Source organism: Cajanus cajan, chromosome 9, assembly GCF_000230855.2.
Source record: "Cajanus cajan strain Asha chromosome 9, NIPB_CcT2T_4, whole genome shotgun sequence".
NCBI classification, from domain to species: domain Eukaryota; kingdom Viridiplantae; phylum Streptophyta; class Magnoliopsida; order Fabales; family Fabaceae; genus Cajanus; species Cajanus cajan.
Window position 1 is genome coordinate 57,132,581 of NC_138525.1, and position 26,836 is coordinate 57,159,416.

The 26,836-nt window shown below is 32.1% G+C and overlaps 2 protein-coding genes and 5 non-coding genes across 7 annotated transcripts; all 7 read left to right on the forward strand.

The window, feature by feature from the left end:
• Positions 1 to 215: 215 nt before the first annotated feature.
• On the forward strand, positions 216 to 299 carry LOC114917038 (small nucleolar RNA SNORD25). Its single transcript, XR_003805767.1, has one exon. It is a non-coding gene; the product is annotated as a small nucleolar RNA SNORD25 (small nucleolar RNA).
• Positions 300 to 392: 93 nt separating this feature from the next.
• On the forward strand, positions 393 to 532 carry LOC114917042 (small nucleolar RNA snoR136). Its single transcript, XR_003805771.2, has one exon. It is a non-coding gene; the product is annotated as a small nucleolar RNA snoR136 (small nucleolar RNA).
• A 97-nt stretch (positions 533 to 629) lies between these two features.
• Positions 630 to 718, forward strand: LOC114917041 (small nucleolar RNA snoR31). The gene has a single exon (XR_003805770.1). It is a non-coding gene; the product is annotated as a small nucleolar RNA snoR31 (small nucleolar RNA).
• Positions 719 to 804: 86 nt separating this feature from the next.
• LOC114917040 (small nucleolar RNA snoR31/Z110/Z27) lies at positions 805 to 899 on the forward strand. Its single transcript, XR_003805769.1, has one exon. It is a non-coding gene; the product is annotated as a small nucleolar RNA snoR31/Z110/Z27 (small nucleolar RNA).
• A 188-nt stretch (positions 900 to 1,087) lies between these two features.
• LOC114917039 (small nucleolar RNA SNORD25) lies at positions 1,088 to 1,172 on the forward strand. The gene has a single exon (XR_003805768.1). It is a non-coding gene; the product is annotated as a small nucleolar RNA SNORD25 (small nucleolar RNA).
• Positions 1,173 to 10,246: 9,074 nt separating this feature from the next.
• On the forward strand, positions 10,247 to 12,529 carry LOC109816034 (putative protein phosphatase 2C 25). Its single transcript, XM_020380893.3, has 4 exons — positions 10,247 to 10,845; positions 11,332 to 11,670; positions 11,778 to 11,957; positions 12,079 to 12,529. The coding sequence occupies exons 1-4, from the start codon at positions 10,357 to 10,359 to the stop codon at positions 12,238 to 12,240; spliced, it is 1,170 nt and encodes a 389-aa protein (XP_020236482.1). The 5' UTR covers positions 10,247 to 10,356; the 3' UTR covers positions 12,241 to 12,529.
• A 10,801-nt stretch (positions 12,530 to 23,330) lies between these two features.
• On the forward strand, positions 23,331 to 24,700 carry LOC109816027 (mitogen-activated protein kinase kinase kinase 17). Its single transcript, XM_020380882.3, has one exon. It carries the CDS (start codon positions 23,397 to 23,399, stop codon positions 24,678 to 24,680), a length of 1,284 nt encoding a protein of 427 aa, XP_020236471.2. The 5' UTR covers positions 23,331 to 23,396; the 3' UTR covers positions 24,681 to 24,700.
• Positions 24,701 to 26,836: the final 2,136 nt, after the last annotated feature.

Here is a 26,836-nt window from a genome sequence, read left to right on the forward strand (position 1 = left end):
GCTATCTGGTCGATGCGGATTAATTCGATTCCCAATCGACTCGTTCCCTAGAAGCTATAGCACTTTGTGTTGTTCTTTTTTTCATCACTTCCACTACCCTTTGGTTTTGGGAAAACAATAGAACAGCTACATGAAATTTTCTACCAGATCTGTTAGATTTTGTTATGGGTTTTAGTTTTGTGGTCGATTGAGTAAGTAACTGGGGTTGCGTCATTGTCAACTGTGATGAGCCTACAGACCTGTAATGATTTGCGGTAATGATCGCAAACATAATTGAACATCTAAGGGACTGAGTTGTTCAATGTTGTTCCCAGTTTTTTAAGGGTTAGGTTCTTAAAGTTTGTGTTTTTTGGGTAATGTTCTGTTGTTAACAATTGGGTGTTTATGTTTGAAAGGCTTCAGCTTTCTTTGAGGTTTTTGCTGGCACTTTTTTAATGTGTTTGCAACGTATAATTGAGGCCGAGATGTGTGTTCCCCTCGCTATCCATTGTTGCAATTTGATGCGGTATTTGGACGTCGGGGAACTAAATTCTTTTTTTTTTGATCGTGTACGGAATTGGGTTTTTAAGCCTTTGTATTTATGGTGAAATGCTGTTGAGGTTATTTAGGGTTTAATCGTTTAATATTTCTGGGTTAGGATGAGGCTAAATATATAATCCAACACTTGATCTGAGTAATTACAGTGATGGAAAACAATTTCCTATGCTTCTGAATCTACATGTATCTTTTTTTGTGCAGTTGTGCTTATTTGTGTTTTTTTCATTGGTAGGTTATGATATTTTTTAGTAGTGCATTCTTGGTGGTTACATCATGTGATGAGATTGGAAAAATCTTAGGACACCTTCCTACACAGCAAACATTGCTGTGGATGAGAATGAAATTTCCATGCTGATGATGTACTTCGTTTCTATTTCATGCCTATTAATCTCGATATTTAGCATGTTTTTCAAATCAGATTTTGGGAAAGTTGTTTTATAACTATACTTATAAGTGGTTTTATTTTTAACTCTTAATTGAATTTGGTAGATGTTTAATTGAAAATCATACATTGTTCTATTTGTTGTGGGTTTTGTTATACTAGTTTATTCTCAACTGTGATGAGCCTACAGACCTGTAATGATTTGCGGGCGTGATCGCAAACATTAATTGAACATCTAAGGGACTGAGTTGTTTAGTGTTTGTTGCTGTCAGACTTTTAATCTATACATTTTTCTTTTTGGTTGAATAGCAAAATGCTACTTAAATAACGTATAAAATGTAATTTCATGTGGATTTTATAACGTCTTTTTGGATACAATAATAGCCTTTGTTTGGATGTTGCGTTAAAGATGATCATGCACCACATAATTAATTCTTTGCAGTTATTAGATCATTAATATCATATATGTTAATTTTTAAGATAAGTATTTTAAACGGTAGTTTTATGTTAATTTTTATTGGTTGGCGGTTTGTAAATTTCTACTGATTGGACATGAACATTATTATGCCATTAAAGAAGCTATTGATTTTGGTTGCATATGTTGTGGATTTGGCCACTTAGCTACTAATTTTCATTGGGGAATCTAAGTAGCACCTAAGTAGCCCCCAAGAAATAAGGCAATCAGTACTGTTGAAGCAAAAAATGATTATCATTACGGATAAAAAATAAAAAATGTTCATTCAATTTGCAATATACCAATACTGATGTAAGCAATGTATAAGATTATGGATTATTGTCTGAACATTGGACGTATCATTAAATGGAGCATTGTTAGCCCATAGCAAATTCATGTTGCAACAACTAATTATAATAAAATAAATATAAGGTTAATATGAACTCAAAAACATTTACTCAATTCATATGTCATCTCAATGCAATAAGGACTTAGCCCAATTTGTTATTTCCTATGTTGCCTAAGACCATCTCTAATGGAGGGTGTTTCACCAGTTTCTTATTTATAAGCATCATATCTAACAAGAAATCTCCATTGAAGTAGGCTTATGTGGTACAAGAAAGAAAAAAAATTTTAGCTGTGTCTTGCAGAAGTAACGGTGCTTGCCAGCCTCTGCTGTACTTTTTGTTTTCTTTTTCTTTACTTTCCTTTTCTTGAAATTTCTATACATAAATTCTTTTTGAACCAGTTGCGCTTGGGGAGTTGGAACTATATGTACATTTAAATTACTATTTTATCACAAATTTCACAAAAAAAATAAAATTATATATATATATATATATATATATATATATATATATAACATGTGGAAATAGCTGAATACACTTTTAAAATTTTTATAATTTCATTTATTTTATCATTTAGTTTTTATAATTAAAAATATATAATTTTAATTTATATATATATATATATATTTTTATTTTTTATAATTTAAGATATATTTTTTTAATTCATATATTTAAAATTTTTAATTATTTTAATTTTTGTTGTTAAATTTTTTGTAAATTTATTTTCTTTTATGTTGATATGTTAATTTTTTTATTATTGTAATTTTTTTTTGTTAGTTATTCATATTTATATATTATTTATAATAATTTTTATAAAAATTTATCATAAAGTGTAGCGTGAGTGTCAAAAAGTATAGTGTGAGGTGTTAAAAAGTGTAGTATGAGTTGTAAAAAAGTTGGGGTACTTATAAGCAAATTCTCATTGGAATAAAAATTGTAAAAATATAATGAATTGCTTATAAATGTTGTGGCACAGTAGAACCTATTTAAAGTGATTAGGAGTTGCTTATAAGCAATTCCCATTGTAAATGCTCTAACCCATAGCTTAAAAATAAAGGCATAAGAATTATAAGAACAAAGTGGAGCAGAAATATAACTCTTAAAGTTCTACACTCCCTTAAGTGTTGTTAAAGAAAATTATTATATTTTGTAGATATTATACATTAAAATAAGTGGTTCCCTACATTTAAAAAAATTATAATCATTTCCCAGTTTTACTGTAATACATTTTGAAAACTAAAATGATAGATAATTGTTGGCTGAGAATGATTAAATGGTGATGTACTTCTGATTGAACTATAAGCAATTTAGGCCAACGAAAAATGAGCAGTGAAGAAAAACAAATCTCTAGTTTTCTAACCGGAAATAAAAAGGAAAAGAAAATCAGCAAAGCAAGTTACACGCAATTATTTTTTTTGAAACAGGAAAAATGAATTGAAAAAATAAATTAAGCAATTTATTAAAATTCTTTATTGAATGAGAAGAAAAATATATAAAATATATTTTAAATAATTTATGATATTATAAATATAGTATCATGGTATATAAAATATTATTTACTTATGTTTAATAATACGTGATTGTTAATTATTATTAAAATGCAGATTTGATCTAAAAGCATACATTGAGTAGGCAAATATCTAAAAGCATATTGAATTGGACCTACTAATGGATGAATTTGATTAGCGATTACAAATTTACCAATCATCTGAATGTGTTTGTATGGATTGTTGTGTTCTTAACTTTTCAAATAATCCAACTACTAGCAAGAGACATAATCATTCTTTCCCTCCACATTCCTTTGAGTTCATCCTATATTCTTAAACCAGAAAATATGTTATCCTTAATCCAACCTTATCATACGCCAAATCCTTGTAGCTCTGCCACAATCGTGAATTGTATGAAGAATAGTTTCTTGGCATGCACAACTATGACAAAATTATTATAAGATATAGGACGATGAAATTGAATTTGGTTAATAGGAAGAGTTTCATGAAGGGTAAACCCGAAAAAAGTGTCTAATATTCTAAGGTAATTCAAGTTTGTAGCTATTGATAAACAACAGTAGCTGAGTACAAGCTTGAATAGGAGTTCTCCCATATAATTTCATCATTGGACTCATTTAATTTCCTCTAGGATTTGGATACTAAGTTGTTTTTGGCCATCAATATAGACGTCCTTAATAACCAATCGAGTATTGTTTATGATGACATAAGAAATCAAATTGTTTAACTATCTATTATATCCCAACTTCGATTTTGAAATCAAATTTTGATCATGGATGTCCAAATTATTTGTGAACAATCTTGCTTTGGTATAGTATGAAAGATGTGTTTATCTTTCAAGTATTAGGCTAATAGCCAAGTCATCTACAATTTCACTTTATTATGCATGAACACCCAGAGCATGCTTGTGAAGTAAAGATAAATTAGTTTTCTTGGTTGTATCAATTCCCAAATGATGGAACTAGGTGAGGAGATTGATGTTCCTCCACTTTGTTCCATGCTTAGGACCGAATCTCTTGAGGTAGACCTTGGATTGAAACTTGAAATCTCCTTGAAGAAATCTTCAATGGAGGTGATGCCTTAGAAGGAGGTTCGGTTACTTCCTTTGGATGAAGAAGCTTAAGGAACCTAGGCTAAGGTTTGAGGAACTTTGGAGAGAACTTAGGAGAGAAAGTTCTCCACGGTTTTGAGGAAGACTCTTGAGAGAGAAATCTGAATATTATTTCTCATATATGTCAAAAGTGAGTACAAGTGTAGGAAAATCAAATATATAGGGGAGAGTAGCTTGTAGGAGAAGTTATCCTTAACCATGGTTCACTAAGAACCATGGTAGGGTTAACTTAAACTCCTACGGTTTAGCTAGCTTGTAGGAGAAGCTAAGCCTTGACCATGGTTCATTTAGGAACCATGGTAAGGTAAGCTAACCTTGCTTGAGTTTAGAAGCTTGCAAGACAAGCTTCAAACTCAAGAAGGAATGCTTGAGAAATTCGGCCAAGGAGAAGGAACAAGCTAGGCGGCCCATGGTTCAAAATGCTCCTTGAATTAATTTGAAAATCTTTGATTTGGTTTAGTTAGGTTCATCATTTGATGATGAAACCTAGCTAAATCAAATCTATGAAAAATTAGGAGCAAAATGAGTCCAATATGTAAAATTTTGCCTAGGCCCAACTCAGGCCCAATTTCTAAGCACACCCTCAAGCATTGCTAAATGTCACCCCCTTTACCCTACTGAAAAAATACAAAATGAAAGTATCAACTAGGGAGGTTAAATGGAGTTAAACTCTCCAAGTAACTTACCTCAAAATCAATATACAAGCATTAAGAAAAGCAAATAAAGTGCCTCACAAATACAAAGGCAAAATAACCTATACAAAAGACTATGTATAAATTGTACACTGTATACAAGTAGAACTAGGCCTTCTCTTCATGATAGAGCATTCCAAGAGAAGATCACCTTGGGCTTGACAAGCCCACTAGTCTTCTCATGGTCCATCTCTTCCTGTATTCTTCTAGCCATAGCTTTGGTTACTAGGCCCTTGGCCCATGATCTATCACCAAACCTCCTTTATATTTGTTTTTGTAATTGTGTACTAATTCATCCAATGAGTAGCCACCCCTGTGACACCCTTACTACCCCAACACATATATTGTAATAATAAAAACTGACAAATAAATTTTTCAATTTCGGTAAAAAGGGTTCACATAAAAATCTTCGAAATTATTCTTCAACAACCACAATAATAATATAAAAAAATGAAACGCAAGAGTTTACAAATTGTTTTCAAAAATAACGTTTACAATTCCAAATCTATATAAAACCTATGTTCTAAATTCCTCTGCCCCGATGTCACAATATCAGAGCATCCCCACAATTCAACTGTTGGCATTCTAGATGCCACTCGAAGCCGGATCTTCCTCACCTAAAACATCCACAATTTATACGGTGAGAAAAGAAAATATCTATATGCAAAGCACATACAAACACACCACAATTGTAATCTCATCATAACTCGTTGCTTAATAAAATAATTACAAGCGTTCATATATATTATAATTTGTCAATCATTCATCATCTTCACATCTCAATTCACAACTACATCAATCTATCACAATCCACATAAATCTTACAATTTACAACATCATTTTCATATTCATAATTCATGTCAATCTTACAATTAACAATATCATTTCCACATCCATAATTCACACCAATTTTACATTTAACAAATATCATTTCCACATCCATAATTCACACCAATCTCACAATTAACACTATGCCAAGACCTCGCCACATCTGACACAAGTGATACGGGTTAATTGCCTCCCACACCGAACCAGGGTCACGCCCTCCCTGTAGCATCACTTACCCAGGGGCCGTGCCATCCCTAGTCATTAAGGAGTACGCTCGTCCCTGAAGCATCACCTACACAGGGTTCGTATCATCCCTGATCATCCAGGAGTACGCTCGTCCCTGAATCATCAACTACCCAGGGTTCGTATCATCCCTGATCATCCAGGAGTACGCTCGTCCCTGAAGCATCCACTACCAGGGTTTGTATCATCCTTGATCCTTTAGTGTGAGGAACCACAATCACATTACAATCCACATAGTCTCTTGCAATTAACTCTATGTCAGGGCTGCTATATGTGACATAAGTGATGCGTGTTAATTGCCTCACTCATCCCACACTATGCCAAGGGCACGCTCGTCCTTGAAGCATCACTACTCAAGGTTCGTCTCATCCCTGGTCATTAGTGTGAGGTACCACAATCACAATCATAATCATATCCACACAACATCTCATTTCATCTCAATTCCATATTACATGCACAACAGATAAGTCTAACAAAATAAGGGTTTACACACCATTCGAGCAATTCACATCTAGATCATCAATTCTTATTAAATAATATACCAATAACATTCATAAATTAATATTATAAATAATGGAATTATCAATTTAATAAAACTTTAACATAAACAATAAAACCCTCAATTCTTTCAAAACCTGACTCACAGACACTTTTCTACAGTTTCGTTCTCCCTCTCAGATCATCATTCTTATAAATTAAATATATATTTCTAATCCTCAACACATACAGAATCTAATGGTATCATTAATTCCTCAAACAGAAATATTTCAATTTTTCCAAAACCTAGCCTACAGGCACTTTTCTATAATTTCGTTCTCTCTCCTAGAGCATCATTTTTACAAACAAAATATATATTTATTGTCCTAAATATATACAGAATCAAATAATGTCAATAATTCTTCAAACAGAAATATTTCTAAAATTGCTCATAATTCTAAGGGGTTCTTCCTCTACCCAATTCCCTCATGTAACTCTATATATAAATAATTCCCTTTTCCCCCGTACCTGGATATGAAGAAGCTGAATCTAGACTAGATCTGGTTGATCTCCCTCGCTGGGTTCCCCTCGGTCTGAAGCAGAAAGTAGAGGAAAGAAGAGAGAGAGCAAAAGAAAAGAATTCAGAATCATAATGAGAGGTGTATTTTTTGGGAGTGACAAACAGCTCTATTTATAGGCTTTTTACGCCGGAACGGCCCGTTCCAAATCCGGAACGGGCCGTTCCGGACCTTTAAAACATGGCTAAAAATCACATCCAGAACGGCCCGTTCCAAAACCAGAACGGCCCGTTCTGGTGTGCATTAATTATCCACAACGGTCACGCCCCGTTCCAAACCCGTTCCCAATTAGGGTTAATGGCATATTTAATAGTCCGGAACGGCCCGTTCCATCTTGAGAACGGCCCGTTCTGGGCTATTAACTCACATACAACTTGGTAGTTTGGAACGACCCGTTCCAATTCCGGAACGGTCCGTTCCGAGCTACTAAATCACATGCTTTTTGGTAGTTTGGAACGGCCCGTTCCAATTCCGGAACAGCCCGTTCCAAGCTACTAAATCATCCCTATCACCTTTATAAAATTACCAAAATACCCTTAAAAAAAATAAAATTGAAATAGAAAAATGGGGTGTTACAACCCCAAATAAGTTCTACATACTTATAATGTGATTATAACCAATTGTAATATGACACCATCAGTTGTCTTCAATAACTTGAATTTAACTTCTTATTTTCAATTAATCTCATCGAAAATGTAAGCAAAGTCACACTTCACCTTACTTGCTTTCTTCGAAAAATTAGAACATTTACCTATATTATAGATATGATAATACCCTATGAGAAAGATAAATTTGGCAACCTTGGATCTATTTGATACATTTTAGAGGCTACGAAGTGTGACTTTTGAATATTGATTTTTAAATGGAAGTAAAGCAAAAGACCCACAAAACTCTCTCACCAATATGACTTGAGAGGTTTTTAGTTTAGATGAAAAATTGACAATCATGTATAAAGAAAAGATGAGATGTATGTGAAATTATTTTTGTAAATTTAATAAAAAGTTCTATCTTGAATTTTCTCTTAAATAAGGTAAACCAATTTTTTTTTATAGAAATTAGAAAACAAAACTTTTTTTTTATTATTATTAAAAAATATTGTCAGTCAAATACGAAAACAATCTAAAAATTTGATAGACATTAAATAGATTGTGATATCTTTTTTACTTAAGTTTTCTATATTTATAAGAGTTGATATTTAGACTCTAATTACTTGTTTAAATGATATAAATTCCTTATTACTCACTCCAACTTAAATAGATAAACCTTTATAATGTTTATAAGATACGTGCATCTAAGTTCAATCAATTTTTTCTCCAAAATATTTGTCTATTTCCCACTTTTCTTAATTAGAAGTTAAAAATTATTCTTATATTCCTCTTCTTATATATTAAATTTGAACATTATTTATCATTCTCTTATCTTAATTGGTAGTTATTTTAGTTCAATTTTGAGAATACTTCAAACCTAATTATGTTCACTCAAGTCAACTCTATGGCCCAATTAATTTAATCCCCTAACAACTCAAAAATCAATAATTAAAATTAGTCTTAATAAAAATATCATTTTTTTGGTAAGCAATAAAAATATCATTTAATTAAACCTAACCAATTAAATAAACACAAGAACACGTTTCTTAAATGTAAAAGAATTAATACAAGTTCTAATGTGTGTGCATTGCACTTTCTTTTAATAAAATTCTAAAAGAATTCCCAATCTTTAATAATCACGTTGCAAGTTGGATTCCTAAAAAAACACGTTACAAATTAGAAGTTGGAAGAGTAATTGTAGGAAGAGGAACAAGTAGTTGAAATCCAAAAGGTAATGGTGATGAAAGACAAAGAAAGAGAGTTAAGAAGACGTTGGGAAGTAGGACGTACTTGAGAAGAGATGAAGATGGCAACGGTCATGATGCCACGTGGCACGTGTATGTTTCTGTCTTCACACTCCAACGGTAACTTCGCAGAACCTGCTTCCCACGGTGGGGCCCACACACCCAACAAAACAATAATACAAAGAAAGAGAATGAAGGTGTTTTGTGTTTTGTGTTTTGTTTTGCTTAGGAACGCAGTGGGTAAGTCAAAGTACGCTCTTTCAACTTCACTGTTACATTCTTTTTCTTTTTTAATTCCATTTTTTTTTCATTCATATCTCATCCTGATTCTCCTGTTATGACAACTTCCTCCAGCTTCTACTCCCCCAGATAACCACACTTCTACCACCCCAAATTACATTCTTCTCCCTTTCTTTCTTAAACTTTAATAAAACACACGTTAAAGTCAACATTCAAATAACATTTTGATTCCTTTCTATTTACCCTTTCTTTGTTTCGATGAAGAAAATTTTGGAAAAACACAAATGTTAAATTTAAATTAAAGTAAAGTAAAATTTAAATAAACTCTTTTTTAACTTTTATTTTTCCTTGGATCAAACTAAAAGAAATATATTCATATTTTTCTTTTCCCTTCTCTTATCTTTTTCCCTTTATCAAACCTGCCAATCCATGCAATTCTCTTACAAACTTTTTTTTACATAATATATAAGAGTTTAATTCTAATGCGTTCATGTAATTTTTTTAGTTTTAAATAATAAAAATCATCTTATGATGATTATTAAATATTTATTATAAAATTAACAACATTGGATAGCTGTATAATTATATATATATATATATATATTTATAATCTCATAATTTCTGCTTTTTTTTCATATTTGATATAGATTACAAAATGTATAATGCTAATACAAATAAGAACTAATTTTTTATATATCACATTCTAATATATTAAATGTATTTTTTCCTCAGCATTGAATTTCCATAAATTCAAAAGAACAACTAATGTAAAAATCCAAAAAAGAAAGGAAGAAAATGAATTGAAAATAAGGTTATAACACAATCTTGACCTATTATTATTACACTCATTTTCAACAAGAGGCAAAATAAAAGAAAAAGGGCAAAATGGAGTTTGCATAAAGGATGGTCAAAGAAGGTTTTAAAATTGACTGTGTGCTGTGTCTCACAATTAACACGCAAATAAGCGGGTCCCACACTTGCAACATTCTAATCCCCTCCTTTATATATACCTCCAACTCTCGTATCAAAAAATCTCTCATCTAAACACACAAAACAAAACCATAAAACAAACAAAGAAAGAAAGAACACAGACCAATTCCAACGTTTGAATTTTGACTGAAGACAACCAACATGTCTTGCTCCGTCGCGGTTTCCAATTCGCCGGTGTTCTCACCCTCCTCCTCCCTCTTCTGCGCCAAGCCCTCCATCATTTCCTCTTCGCCGGAGGCTCTCTCGCTCTCTCTCTCACACCTCAAACCCTCCAACGTTTCAACGGCGTCGTCTTGTGCTTCGTCTTCTTCTTCGTCTCCTTCTGCTGCTTCTTCTTCTCCTTCCTCTCCCTTTCGCCTTCGCCTTCCCAAGCCTCCAACTGCGTTCTCCGCCGCCTCCTCTTCTTCCACATCCCCCAACGCCACCGTTTTGAAGAGGAAGCGACCCGCTAGGCTCGACATACCCGTTTCTTCTCTCACCTTTGGGGTCCCTCCCACGCCCTCCGCGGCGGCGCTTGACGTAGCCGAGGCTGAGGGAGACGGCTTCTCCGTTTACTGCAAAAGGGGAAGGAGGGAGTACATGGAGGATCGTTACTCCGCCGGGGATAATCTACGCGGAGAACACAAACTGGTAAGAAAAAATATATTTTTATTTGAAAAATAGTTTTTTTTTGGGGTTAGATTGGGTGATTATGATTATAGGGTGTTTCTAGGAACTGGGGTGGTGGAAAGTTTGCAACTTTCGTTCGCTATGATTATAGGGTGTTTTAAGTAACTGGGGTTCCGGAAAGTTTGAAACTTTCGTTGTGGGTTTGATTGAATTGATTTTTGTGGAGAATTTCAATGATTGTTAGTTTTATGAATTTCTAGGTAGACGCGGTATGGAAAATTCTGTAATTATATGTTTGAGTTGTTGTTTGAAGTTAAGAACTTCTCTCAGTGATGATGATTGATGTTATTTGGGTGTGTGAATTAGCTAGGTTACCTTGGCCTTGGATTGAATGGTGTTTTTAATTGGGGATTGATTGATTTGACCTTTTCTCATGCTTAATGAGGTAAATGAATGTGAGTGAAATGAAATCTAACGAGGAGAAATTTTGTTTTGTGATCCCGGCAGGCTTTCTTTGGCATATTTGATGGGCACGGAGGTGCACAGGCTGCTGAATTTGCTGCAAATAACTTAGAAAAGAATGTCTTAGATGAAGTGATCGCGAGAGATGAAGATAATTTTGAGGAGGCAGTGAAGCGTGGGTACCTAAACACTGATTCGGATTTCCTGAAGGAGGATCTCCATGGTGGCTCTTGCTGTGTGACAGCATTGATTAGAAACGGTAACCTCGTCGTGTCCAACGCTGGCGATTGTCGTGCCGTCATTAGCCGAGGGGGTGTTGCTGAGGCCCTAACATCTGATCACAGGCCTTCCAGGGAAGACGAAAGGGACAGAATTGAGAGCCTGGTAAGCTTCTGAGTGTCTTTTCTCTGTGGTTATTGAAACCACTTCAACATGTTTGAATTTGGATATGATTGTTCTTATCTTAATAAGCATTGAAATTTGTCTTGTAGGGTGGCTATGTCGATTTATGCCGCGGTGTTTGGAGGATCCAGCGTTCTCTGGCTGTGTCTAGAGGAATTGGAGATAGACACATGAAACAATGGGTAACAGCAGAACCTGAGACCAAAGTTCTCAGGATTGAACCTGAACATGACTTGTTAATCTTAGCTTCAGATGGATTATGGGATAAGGTATAAAACTTAACCATTTAACTTCAATGTTATTAGTTTCTTTATGGAAAGTATTGTTGAATATTGTTGCTCATGTATTGATTGATTAACTGAACAAAGTTTTTCTTTTTCATTCTTTCAGGTTAGTAATCAGGAAGCAGTAGATATTGCTCGATCTTTTTTCATCGGGAACAACAAATCACAACCAATGCAAGCCTGTAAAAAGCTTGTAGATTTGTCTGTTTCACGAGGTTCTTTGGATGATACAAGTGTTATGCTAATCAAATTGGAGCACTATATTTGAAGTTCCATTTAGTACAACAGCAGCTGAGATCGTATTGCGGTCACAATGTGATTTTGAACCTAGTGGTGCTGACGATAGTGTAGCTGATTCTTTTCTGTATATATAAATCTGACGACATTATTAATCGAATTTTTTTGTACCCAGGTAGGGGAGAGGGATATTAACAATAACATTTAGTACTTTTTTACTGCATAGAATTATTGATGTAATAAGCATTCTTTTGATTATTTATACATTATTATTTTGGTAATTCATTTATTTTTTAAATTGAAATATCAAATTTGTGATATCTTCCATTTCCTTTTTTGAGTACATAATTGTTGCAGAATGATTCAGTCAATGAAATCTATGAATTATCAGTCGGCCAAATTTAGCTTGTAGATTTGTCTGTTAATCTATGAATTTGTCAAACGGTTAGATATTTGATTGACCAGTAGGCAGAATAGTATGCTTCTGTCTTACGAATTTGACAGCTTATTCAAGCTGCCTTTGCATTATTGCAGGGAATGAAATTTTTACCCCTATAAATAGTTTTGGGCCTTGATTTGTTACCAATGACGCTTATAAGTTTCATCCTCGTGTAATTGTCCCTAAACAATAGGAGGATTAATTTTTAATCCACTCTTCTACAACGTGAATATGATCCCATTAACACGTGCTATTGTTATCTTGGGATTAATGCTCGCTGTTTTATTTTTAAATTCTAATGTTAATAACATTAAATTGAGTTAGTTGTTCATGCTTTATATAATTTTTATTATTTATTACTTCAATATAATATTGTGTCCATTAGTTTAAAAAAGGGCTAACTCCTAGTGCTATAGGATACACAAGGTCACACACATAAGAGACGGGAAGAACTTGACTAATTTTTTATTTATATAATGAAATAAGCACTTCCTTCATGTGAAAAGTACGTTTGTATTTGCCATATTTACGTTAACTTTCTCTAATTTATAACTGTTTTATTGCAAATGGTTCTCCAATATCCAAGACTAATTTTCGTCTCTCAAATCTTTGACACTGACCCGGGAAAAGCCTGGAACAGTGGAACTGGAGTAGTGGCAATTGGGAGAGTAGTTCTGGTTGCACAAGGTCCATGAGATTAATTTAGTATAAGAAAATTATTTTATATAGATCTCGTGAAAACTAATGTGAACGTTGCCACTAAAATATAAGCAGCAACGTTGGCAGAAGTTGACCAAGTTTGCTGGCCATAATTAGGATCAATGGCTACGTGTCCTGCCGACCACCGAATTAAAATTGTTTTTGATGAAAGTATAAAAAAACTTAGAATCATATCGCAGTTTGTCAAATCCCGCAAGGCTGAGACACTTTAGTTAAGTTCATTCATTCCTAATAGTTAAGATTTCAAATTAAATTCGATTTTTCTTATGTTCTTATGTTTTTTCATTGTAGACTTTTATCGTAAAAAATAAAACATTCGTTTGTCATGCACACTGAATAGACTCTTAACCTTGTGGTCGTGGGTGTGTATCTCTTTTTTATATTAACGTTGTTCCTTTTATGAGTTTACGTTATTCAATGAGGATGATGCATAAGTGTATAGCTGAGTTTACGCTGTCGATGAAGTTGATAAAGATCCAAATATATTTAGGACACCTCAGTTTCACATCAAATATGTTTAAAATTAATTCTATTACATTTTAAATAACTAGAATCAAATTTATATAATATGTTTGATTATTAACAAAATTAATTTCAATATGTGAAAATTTAGATTTACTTAGAAATAATTATCAGTAATTTTATCTACTCGAGTTTATAATTATACACTGAAAATAAATTTTGATAAAATTCAAACAACATTTAATATGAAAATAAGTCTTTATCCTTTATTATCCAAATGAATCTTATTAATTTTGACTCACATTTATTCAAAATTAATTTTATAAATTCACGATGATTTATCAATACATATCCAAATAAATGCTTAATCAAGAAGTGTTATTTGTATTTCCACAAGTTTTTAGAGTCTAGTAATGTCTAAGTCAGGTTCTGCGCGTTTGGACTATTCTATTTTTGTTCATCCAGTCACCAAAAGCAATCCATCCATGTTAATATTAGATTATTTACAATCCTATTCATTGTGGTCTATTCTCAAGGTCTTATACGGTTACATACCGTGTTTCAAAACTTCACTAATCTAATGAGATATTTGATAGAAATTTTATTTTAATTGGTGCAACTCAGTAATTACAACTACAACATGAAGAAAAATGCGAGACTTGTGAGTGTGTGTACACATTAAGATGGAGATGATGATAATATAATAATGAAGTGATGGCGACAAAAAGATATTTGACTTGAGATTGACTTGGGATGAAGGTTGGTTCGAGGCACTGAGACTACATGCGCACATGACACGTTGTCATATATGGATCCTTCGCGGAAGGCACAAGAACGTGTTTGATAACTGTTGTACACTTGGGACACTTAGAATAGATGATTTTCGTAGATATGTCACAATTAATATTTGAGAAGCGGGGAATGTACATGTAACCAAACCCTAACGTCCAATCACCAATCAACATATGTAAGTAATTGGCGTTTGGAAGTGCATGTATCCCGTACCATACGCCGAATACCAAACCCTCTCATCAACTTAATTGATTCTTTCTTAGGAGAATCAGTCATCTTCTAATCATATACTCTCTACGTTGTGAAACATGCACGTTGCCTTCTTAATTGCTATTATCACTGCCGTTTAATAATTGTCAAGCTTTTTATGATTTTTTTTACTACGAAGAAAAAAGAGAGAGAGAGAGAGAGATTTCCACTGGGATGAATTGGTCAAGTTTGAGACAACTTGAAACTATGAAAATGTGTTCTCTTATAAAGAGAAAATTAAGGTATATATATTTATCAATAAATTAATGAACAACATGTAATATATATAATACACAACCAGAGGAAGCAACTAGCCAATTAATGCAGACTCATCCTACTATAGAATTAATGGCTACATACATAGAGATTGGATTTATGATTGTCAAAGTCGTATGAAGCTAAAATCCTGCAAATATATGGCTATGGAGTATGGACTAGTATGAAATGAAAGCACATAAATAGCATAATTATTGACTCTGATACATTAAGATGACTCATTCAACCGTGTAATTTGATGTTCATGGATTGGAATAAATTAACTTACGTTCATAACAAGATTGGGTAAAGTCTAAAGAAATAGCTTCCGTCTGCTATGCCTGTATCATATTATAGAATTATATTGAAGCAATCATTAAGATATGTGAAATTTAATTTAATGGACCGTATTCGTGAAATCATGAGATGCGCGTGGAAATTATGTACCAATAAGAGAAGTAATTTGAGAATATCTAATTCTTGAAGCATGAAACGACAGAATAAAAATTATAAGAAAACAATGTAAGTACAGTTGAATAATGAATAAGGATTCCCTAACCATTCAAACAGTTGTCACACACTTTAAAGATTTGGCTTAAATTTTTTATTCTCGATGCTGAAGAAAATTGTTTTTTCCCCCTTCAAATTTAAAATTTATCTCTTGAACTTATATAATTTTTTAAAAAATATTTTTGTCTATAAATTAAATCAACGGTATGATATTATATAAGTTTAATGTAAATATTTTTACTAATAAAATTGTTAGGATGTGAATTTTGTTTGACAATTTACCTGATGAGATGAGTAAATATACTAAATTAAGTGTTTTTTAAATACAAGAAAAAATTAATTTTAAAATTAAGCAGTCAAAAATAAATTTACTTTATATTTAAGAACCGGTCGTGCTCCTTGCAGTGCGGCCCGTTCTCCTTGAAGAACGGGTCGTTCTCCTTGTAAAATAGACCGTTCTCTTTGGGTAAATTCGAAATTTACCCAAAATGAATCTACAACGAAAATAGAGACAAGAGAAGATGAGAAAATGAAAAGAGACATAAGAAGAGTGTGAGAAGGCGAAAACGAAAATGACAACAAAATTTATCTTATTGGAGACTTTAGAAAATGAAAACGCGAGAGAGTAAAAAAAGGAATGGAAGGAAAGATTAAAGAGAATGAGAATGGAGGGAAATATAAAAGATTTTTGACGATACTTTTAAAATCGATTATTTAAAAACCGATTTCGTATACTACATACAAAATCGGTTAACACTTTTAAAATCGGCTATTAAATAACCGATTTTAAAAATAACACTTTTAAGATCGGTCATAAAATAACCGATCTTAAAAGCGTCAGACATGCCTTTTAAGATCGGTCATAAAATAATCGATATTAAAAAGTACTTTTAAGATCGGTTAAGTTTTAACCAATTTTAAAAGTGTTCATGTTATTTACAAAATTATCGTCGCGTCACTTTTAAGATCGGTTACCTTGTAACCGATCTTAAAACTCCAATTTTAAATCTAATTTTTGCAGTAGTACTTTCTTCCCCTCTTATATTTACATCCAAGAGATTTCACCAATCTTTTTCCTCACAGACATGGAAGGACATGACTACGTAATGCCTATTACAAGTCCTCACAAAAAAAAAAAAAAAAAACCTAGACTATTGAATAATAGAAGCCGGTTTCATTTGTGTAAAGAGGTATGCCATATTCATAGAAGAAGTTGAAGATAAAATGTCTTTCATGTTAGGACACGAGCGATCGAGGAGAGTAAAGAATATTTGGAAGATTTATGTCGATGAGCCATGTGAAAATCAGAGGAGTAAATAAAACTCTCAACCTTAAACTTTAAACTTTAAATCGAATAATTTATCTAATCCACAACTTTAGGATTTTAAATAGAGAAAAAATATGAGTGTTTTACATTCTCATTTTTGTATAATGAATTCATTGATTTTTGTAATAATTATTTTAAAAATTATATTATTGATAATTTTTATTAATTAACAATGTAAAATTTTTATATTAAAAATGTATCACTGTATATTATACTATTTTAAATAAATGAGTTTTTATAACCTATTAATTTTTATTTAATGTAAAAAAAAAAATTCATTTATCCTTAGTACTTTTAACATTTTTGTGAATTTATTTCTCTTCATCATGTATACGAGTGTTAAAATAAATTTAGCCGTTGAATCAATATGTGCATGAGTTGAGTTGGGTTAGATTAAATTGTGAAAAATTAAGTCTAAATATATTTTTAATTATATTTATTTGTCTGGTTTAATCCATTACTCTAATTTATTTGTTATTTTTTTTTTTATAATTATATATTTAATAATACATATGTGTTGCTAACGTCTATTTTTTAATTTCTAACACTCGTTTATTTTTACAATTGAGACACTTTATTTAATTTTTATTATTATGTATCGTGTTTTACAAATTTATTGTACAAACAATAACCTATATTTTTTTTTATTTTAGTCTATAATGATTAAGAGTTTTTGGATTAATCTGTTATATAAAAATTAAATTTTTGATAATTTTAATGTATTATAGATATTTAAAAAGTAAATGGTCCATTGGCTAAGATATTAGGCCAGTGACCTGTTAAGAGCTGGGCTAACATAATTTTTAGTCTGTCAATAAATTAATTCGGCCTAACCAAAAATATATTGATTAGCATGTAATGGGTTTAGCCTAAATTGACCGTTCTAACCATGTTCAATAGAAATGGAACCTTAATTAGTTTGTATGACATAACTCACACTTCCTTGCGTCCTTAATTTGAGAAATGCTCTCATCCATGACCAATGTTAAGGATTTTTTGTGTTACCTTAGTTGTGTTGAATAAATATATAATTCAAATAAAAATTACTTTACTCAATAACAAAAATTAACTTAAGAAAGAGAAGAAGATGATGCAAAATACAAGTCTTATAGAAAGTTTTGTTTGTATTCCTCATCAATTACCAGCTAATGTAAGATTTAATACGTGTTCTGTTCATCAATATCATGACACTTGGCAGTTAAGGTAATTTAATTTCCCCATTATTTTATATATTTTTTCTCGAGATAATTGTAGAAAAAAGAAAAAGAAATGTCAAATTAAGAGTACAAACTCTCAAAGAAGTGGATACCCCGCAAGAGAACCAAAAACTTGTCCCTCTTATCCATGACAAGACAAACTTTAATACTTTATTACAATTAAACTGAGCCTAGCTAGCTAACTCAATCAAACACTAATCTAAAACCAAAAAAGAAGACCACCCAAATCTTATAAATAATATTTTAATCATATTTCCAACTAATTTGACACATCTTAAGAATTAAGATACATGCATGATAAAACGTGGAGCAACTGTACAAGACTGAAAGTATGTGACCGAGTAAAATACTGGTGATCGATGAATGCAAGGTTGATAATTATATATATATATACCAAATTATGGTTAGTCGGTTACTTTTATCTTATTTTATATTTTAAAATATTACATGAATTGGTGAGACACAGTATCCTGGTTTAATGGAATTGGGCAACAAATCTACAAAATATTGTAAAACTAAAGGCTTCTTGCGAAATTAAGAAAATGGGGTTTACAGTTGAGGTGATGTTTGCATGGTGAGCAGAAATTATGGAATGTGTTTGAGTGCAGTTGCAGTACTTGCGCACCTCATAAACCATTGATGACTCCTCTTTTGTCCCTCTCTTCCAAGACAAATTCCCCCACCATTACAATTTTCAACAAACCCGCTTCTCCATTTCTTTACCATATATCTCAAATCTCAACTTAACAAATTAAATTAATTACTACCATTTTTTGTGTGGCAATGGTAGAAGGCATATTTAGATAAACAAAATGGATTACACGTCTTTGCTTCTGTTTATTAAATAGCTTTATCTGTTCCTTTTAAAGATGGAAAGGAAAAGCAAAAAGGGTTCCATGCTTTGTTTTTAGTTTCAATTTGATTCATAGTGGAGGCATAAAGAAAATTGCTGAGCTAACGTTAACAAAATGTTCTCTTGCATTATTCCTTCGATCGCCTTCAATCTTTCATTCTAACCATATGAAATTTATTTATTACTACTATTATTTTTAAAGTATATGTATTTTTCGTCCTACAAATTTGAATTTAGCTATTAAAAGAAATTGTCTTATTTTTGTCAAAACATGTTTTATTAAATACTCTTTTCAAATGGTCATAAATTGATATTTAATGACAGATATGAATTGCCAAAAAGAATATACTTTTAACATTAAAAAGAATCATTTTCAATTATATATGGACGAAAATAACATAACATTTTTAGAGGATTAAAACTGAATTCAAAAAGAATTTTTACTACTAATAAGATAACTTTTTAAGGGACTAAAATGATATTTTACTAAATATCTTCCATTTTTTAAAGGCAATTATGTATAATTAAAATAAAAAGAGGAAATTATGTGTAACTAAGTTCTGCTCAACTTTTATTTCTAAGTAGTGCTAGCTAGACATTATTTGAATGGAAAAAAAATGAAAAACAAACAAAAAAGGATGAAAAATATATTTTTTTTAGTTCACAAAAGAGTCGGGTACAATCTCTCTTGAGGTTTGATCGATCACTTAATTAAATGGACACAAACTGGCATCAATTTAAGTTAGTGAAACATATTAAATTACAAAATACTCAAAGTTGATGTTAATAAATTATAAAAATTTAAACTTTGGAATAATTTGCTGATAAAAACTTTACCTCGTAGTTTAAAATTTGACATTATTTCTATCATCTTATTTCATATTTATATAAGAAATATCATAAAATTACAGGTAAACGTAACTTATATATATATATATATATATAGAGTATATCAAGTGAGAGGAAATTTATTATGAGAGATGAGAGGGTTAAAATATAACCCTTAGATTAATCAAGTGAGAGAAAATTTGGGGTTTAATCAAGTGAGAGAAAATTAATCTAAGGATTATATTTTAACCCTCTCATCTCTCATAATAAATTTTCTCTCACTTGATATGCTCCCTATATATATATATTGAAGCTTAATAATGTAACATCTCATGTTAAAAGATTAAATATTTTGTGGACCAGTTTAAACGCAACACTATAGTCTAGTTTTTACTAATGATTTATTACTACAACACAAATAATTTTTAGCAACATTTGAAAAATGTTACTTAATTATGTATATGTTGTATATAGTCCATATTGCTAAAGACTTTTAATAACATTTTTATATAATTAGGCAACATTTTTCAAATGTTAGCAAAGTAGTATTTTTGTAACATTTTAATGATGTTGCTAATATTTTGTTAATTTATAAAATAATAATTAATTTTAATTTAGATATAATACTATCAATTATTATATTTTTAGGGGAAGACATTTTTAATTAGTTACCAGTAATTATATATATAATATCAAATTTCATTTATCTTAAGTATAATGGTTATATATACTCTTTATGAGTCATTAATCTATTCGATGTGAGACTTTAATTATGGATAATAATTAGAGATAAGAGAAATATTTTTTTTACTCGATGTGAGACTGATTTTAGAAACAATTGTAGTAATATTTTTCAAAAAAAATGTTGCAAAAATAACCTATGTAAATTTTTTTTACTCGATATAGGACTTTAATTTTGAAAATAATTAGAAAGAATAATATTAAAATAAAAATGTTACTCTATCTATAATGATATTTTTAAAAAAGTGTTGCAAAATAACATATTTATTTAATATTTAGTAACATTTTAACAAATATATACAAGAAAATGTTGTTAAAGAATTAAAATATAGTATTACTGTATGAAAATCATAAGATTAAAGTTAATTAAAAGTAATTAGATATCCAATATTCAAGTATAACAATTTTTACTTGTTCTTAATTATTGTTCTTGTGTAGAAATGCAAATTTTTTGTCGGGTGATGTAGTTTGGTCAATGCACTTTGGAAAAGATGTGGACAGCAAACACCGCGTCACATAAATAGATGTGTTGCGGCAATATGCAAGTCAAGTCATGAAGCACGTTGCTTAACCCTCATAACCACCACCTTATCCAAACCCCAAGTACTTCACCGAGTATTATTTATATATTCCACTCTTCTCCTTCGTGTCTTAGTGTGAAAGGATCTAAAATCATTCCTACGCGTCACTTTTTCCTCTCTGCCACATATTCACATATTAGTCACCACCACCGTACGTGTTCGTGTGGGCACCCATTTGCCAGCCAAATGCCAAGGTTCTAGAATTCTACTTGTTACTTTAAAAGCTTCTAAAATAATTTGGAAATGAATGAATAATCATGTTCAAATTGAATCCCTAGCTAGTTTCCTTTTCCAACTTTTTTATTTTATTTTTATTTTCTTCTATGTATCTAGTTTCATGCCAAAAGTCTTGTTTATGTGGACAAACCTTTCCTTCGTTTCCCTTTCCGTAACGCTTTGTCCAATTCTAAAACCGGTCAAGTTCAGCTTCTAAAGCCCCTCCCAACCAATTACACGCTCACAAGTGGCGCAACAACAATACATTGAATTTTAGATTGCATACACGAATTTTAAAAATAATAACCATTTCTAAAATAAAATTACTTCCTCTACTCTAATTACAACCATATAGTACTGTCATTTTTTGTTCTGGTATAAGGAAATAAATTCTCAAAGATTAGTGTGAAGATCGACTATGTTCATTCATTCAAGTATGTTTCATAACTCAACTTGAGAGATTTGTCCAAATCTTATTTTATATTGGAAAAAAACGCCCCAAAAAAGAAGCAAGAAGAAGAAGAAGAAAATGTTGGAGTTGGAAAATTAATACAACACTAACTTTGCCTTCTAAGGTGAAGTATTACATTTATTTGAAGTTGGGGATTTGGTAATTTTCCTGTTTATATATAATTTAGGCTGAATTAGGCAAAGCAAATTGAGGTAAAATATCATGTTGAGAAGGCAAAAGAGAGCTAACTATATAATACGATGATAGCAGGTGCCACATACTTAATGAGGAAGTTCGGACCCGCGTGCCGAATTGTCCCATTAATTTCTCCACATTAGAGAGAACAACCCTCAAACATCTTCCAAAAGATACGACTAGATTTGGGGACCTTACCAAAATCCAAACTTCACATGCAAACAAATTTTCCAGATTAATAAAAATTAACACAATAATATTATAATATAAATATTTAATGGAATTGCGAGGATGCACGTCACGAGCCTTGTAGTTTAACTAAACCCTGTGACTAAAGCCACACACAAGCATCATGGGCATTTCCAGACATCCTTACGAGCCTCTAGCATTGTCTGCACAACTACGTGGACCAACACATTTGCGCCACGTGGGGGCTTCCCCATCCACTTCAATTTTACTCTCTCCTCCTCCTACCACCACCGTGTTATGTTCCCCTTTGCCAACTATTAACATCTACCTCTCAACCACATTCCCCACTACAACCACATGTTCAAATTAATATTCCTACGCAACACGACAAATTATAACTCAAATATCAACCCCGCAATATTAATATTAATAAAAACCCAACACCTCTTCTTAATTGATAAAATAATTCCACCCTTAATTGGATCAAAATTCAAAACATGAAACATGAAAAGGCTTTGAAAATAACCGCTTCATTCTACTATATTATAAACAATATTAGGTAACAATCGTGTAATAGGGACATAAAAGTGTATACGATGATGTACTATCTAATTCAAATGGAATAAACCAAAAGTTAATTAAAATAAAAAAAAAACTTAAAAACAATAATCTAGTTGATCTTAATTGAAGGCAAACATTGTTATTACTTATTACACTCGTGTTGTTGAGAAGTGCGGAACTAGACTTGCTCGTAGAAAAAATCCATTTCCTTAATTGAATTGCTTGACCTAAATGTACTTGAATAATCCGTGGCTTAAGGAAAAAGGTGGTGGAAGTGAAACTGAAAGGTGGCATAAAAATGTTATGGATAAGGATTAAAAAACGGAAGGCATAAGAAAAAAAGAGTGTCCAGTAGTTGATTCCCACAATCCTCCATTTACGTCAAAAACATTACCGCTCTTTCAGATGTCCATCTCAACGTCACCACCGCTTTTCTTAATTATCCACTTTGAAAAAAATGCCACGCTGTCACCAAACACCGAATGTTATTAGAACAAACACGCACTACCACACTAGGTTGTTTATAAATACCCCGTCTTCAGACACACACAATCACATACACAACAAATGTCAATTACACTTTTGAGTTCGAATTAAGAACATGGCTTCGTGGGTGAGAGGCAAGTGCGTCGGTAAGGGCGCGTTCGGCGTTGTCAACATCGCGCTTTCCAAACACGACGCTCGCGTTTTCGCGGTGAAGTCGGTCGACATCAAGGCGGGGCGACAGGGACAGGTGGAGGCGTTGGAGAACGAGATTGCGATTCTGAGACGCCTGGCCTCGCCGCACGTGGTGGCTTATCTCGGCGACGATGTCACGTGCGAAGAGGGATTCTTCATCAGGAACCTTCATTTGGAGTACATGCCAGGTGGCACCGTCGCTGACTTGGCTCATGCTGACGTGGACCAGCGGTTGCTCAGGCGCTACGCCTGGTGCATCGTTAGCGCGCTGCGTGATGTGCACGCGCGAGGTTTCGTCCACTGCGACGTCAAGGGGAGGAACGTGCTCCTCGCCGCTGATGGCTCCGTCGCCAAGCTCGCCGACTTCGGCGCCGCTGTCGCCGCCGAGGCCGCGGTTATGCCGCGGGGGAGCCCGATGTGGATGGCACCGGAGGTGGTGCGGCGGGAGCGGCAGGGGCCCGAGGCGGACGTGTGGTCGCTCGGGTGCACGGTGGTGGAGATGGTGACGGGGAAGCCGGCGTGGGAGGATCGAGGTGTGGACACGCTGAGTCGAATCGGTTACTCGGACGAGTTGCCGGAGTTTCCGAGCAAACTGTCGGAGCTAGGGAGAGATTTTCTCGACAAGTGTCTGAGAAGGGAACCAAGTGAACGGTGGAGCTGCGATCGGCTGCTGCAGCATCCATTTTTGCTTCCCTGCGACCGCGTTTTGGAATCGTCGCCGAGGTGTGTTCTGGACTGGGTTGACTCAGAGTTCGCCGAGTCGGATAACGAACGTGAACACGAAGAGGAGAAAATAATGTTAAATTTTAACCGCAAAGAAAATTCAGTAAAAAATAGGATTAGTAAATTAGCGGCGGGGTCGAGGGTAAATTGGGAAAGTGAGGGTTGGGTTGTGGTGAGGGAAATCGAGTGGAATGGAGAACCATGGACAAGTGGAACAGAAAGAGCGTGTGATGATGGTGTGAGTTGGAACAAAGAAAGGGTAAATTGGGATTTTTTCAATGCGGTGGGGACTGGTTTGGAATATTGTGATTTTGGAGGGGTAAAGTGGGAAATGCAAAAGTTTGATAACAGAGGTGAAGGGGGTGGTGGTTGGAACAGGTATGGGTGGCAAAAGTTGGATAGGAGTAGAGGAATATTGAGCATTTACAGATTGAGTTGTAAAAAATTTCATGTCGAGTTATATGTTATTTTTAATGTATTTTAATATATTATGCCTTTCGATTACTTTTGTTGTTTACCTTTTACTGCACGTGACTCAAATAATAAAAGGGGCTTTTGGGGGAAAAAATGAATGGGAAAGGAAAAGGGTTTGCAAATTGCAACTGAGATGGAAGAATGGAGCGTGATTGAGATTCATCCCATGGGGTGATGGGTGGGACAATAAATTGGGTGGTGTGAACTGTGAAGTGAGAAATGATGCACAGTTGGACACAGAATGGATGCCTCACTTTAGTTGTGTCAATCATATGGGAGATCCGATCTAGGTTGGGAATTTAACAAAATGAAATGAAAAATGAGAAGAGGTGGAGCAAAGATTAAAAAAAAACAAATAACGAAGCTAATTAGATGATTATATAATGACCCTCCAAAGTGAAATACATTGAGGTAATAGATTATTATATAATGGATCCTATCCTGTGTTTTGTGGGGTGATTTAACAGGAAGAGATGGATTGAGTAAACTTTTTTTAAAAAATATATTTGTGTACGATGATACAGGATATTTAAGGAAAATCATTAAAAATAAAAATGGGATCTCACAGTATTTTTTATATGTTGAATTGAGAATATTCTTATCAAATTTGAGAAATAACAAGTAAAATTATAAAATATAAAAAAATTACAATTCAAACTATATTATAAAGAGAAAATAAAATAGTAATTTTAAATATTATTTATTTTATGTAAAAATTTATTTATATAAATTATAGTTTTAAAAATAACATTTTTCTAAATTTTTTAAACTAATTTTTATTTTATTAAATAACTACAAATTTTATTCTATTTTTTTTTATCTTTTTTCTGTTAAATTAATTTTTATATATTCTTTCACTTTTTTTTTTTTTTTTTTTTGTTCATCTCCCCAAACAAAACATAAATAATTATATGATGACCCTATAAACTAGGAATAGAGTGAAATAGAATGAAGTAATTAGATGAATATATAATATCATTAGAGTTAGTGTAAATTATTAATATAATTTTTTTAAAAAAAATTACTATCAAATTTAATATCGTGTACATATTATTTTAACCTTCATTATATTAGTGATTTTATTAAAATAATTTATTTTATTTGGTAAAATATAATATAATAGCTCCAATATGCTTACATAACTCACCAGCTTGTTTTGTTATCAAGTTGAAAGCGAGTAACTCCATGTTGAGTGTTGACCCATCAAATTAATATATCATTGCATTATTTTAAACTTTTTATTGTTCGATATTTTTAAGGATTAGTTTGTAATAAACTTGTATTAATGAATTAATTTGTTTGTGAATTTATTTGATTAAAGTGTTTTATTTTTTAAGAAAAATAATATTGTTCTGTTTGTCTAGCGAGAAATATTATTTTATTATCAAACTATTATTTTGGACATTTTTTCTATTATTATTTATTCAATTTTTTGAGCTTAAGAGAACCAATAATAATGAAATAAGATTAATAGTATAGTATATCATACATGATTATTTGAATGTGGAAAGTTAGTTCTATTCTACCATTAACATTTTTCACAACATGCGTATATATGCAATGAGTATAAAATTTCTCAATTTTTATGTCTTAGACTCAATAGACATATTTAACGAGAGTTCTTAGGAGTTATTTTTTTAATAAAATATATTTTTAATATATTTTTAAATAAGAGTGCTTTTTTTAGAGAAACTTTAATGTAAATATTTTAAAGATGTTTTATTACACTTTAATGAGTCATGGATTATCACATCATATTTAAGTAATTCATAACCAGTCTCATTAATATTTTATTTCAATGGTTAAATTTTAAGCAATCCTCAAAATATTTACACTTTTATATACTTTTATTTACAATCAATTTTGTATGAAATTCAAATACTAATTCAACTATTTTTTTAAAAAAATATTAAATCAAAACTTCAATTTAGCTTTAAAAATTAAATGTGCAACCGTTCTTAACAAATGAAACGCTTCTTTTCCCATAAAAAATGAAATACTCTCTTTTTATTTTTTCTTCAATTTCTCATGTCCAATTGGCTCTCACGATTTCCCCATCCCTTAATCTCAACCTCTCAACCCTTCAAACCCTGATCCTAAAAGTCTCCCCTTTGTGTCTCAGTCTCTCTAATGTCGCACCAATTTCACAACATTTGGCAAGATGAC

Coding starts and splice junctions, on each gene's coding strand:
- LOC109816034 (XM_020380893.3), top strand. CDS start 10,357: ATGTCTTGCTCCGTCGCGGTTTCCAATTCGCCGGTGTTCTCACCCTCC. Junction 10,846..11,331: donor TACGCGGAGAACACAAACTG/GTAAGAAAAAAT, acceptor TGATCCCGGCAG/GCTTTCTTTGGCATATTTGA. Junction 11,671..11,777: donor GGGACAGAATTGAGAGCCTG/GTAAGCTTCTGA, acceptor TTTGTCTTGTAG/GGTGGCTATGTCGATTTATG.
- LOC109816027 (XM_020380882.3), top strand. CDS start 23,397: ATGGCTTCGTGGGTGAGAGGCAAGTGCGTCGGTAAGGGCGCGTTCGGC.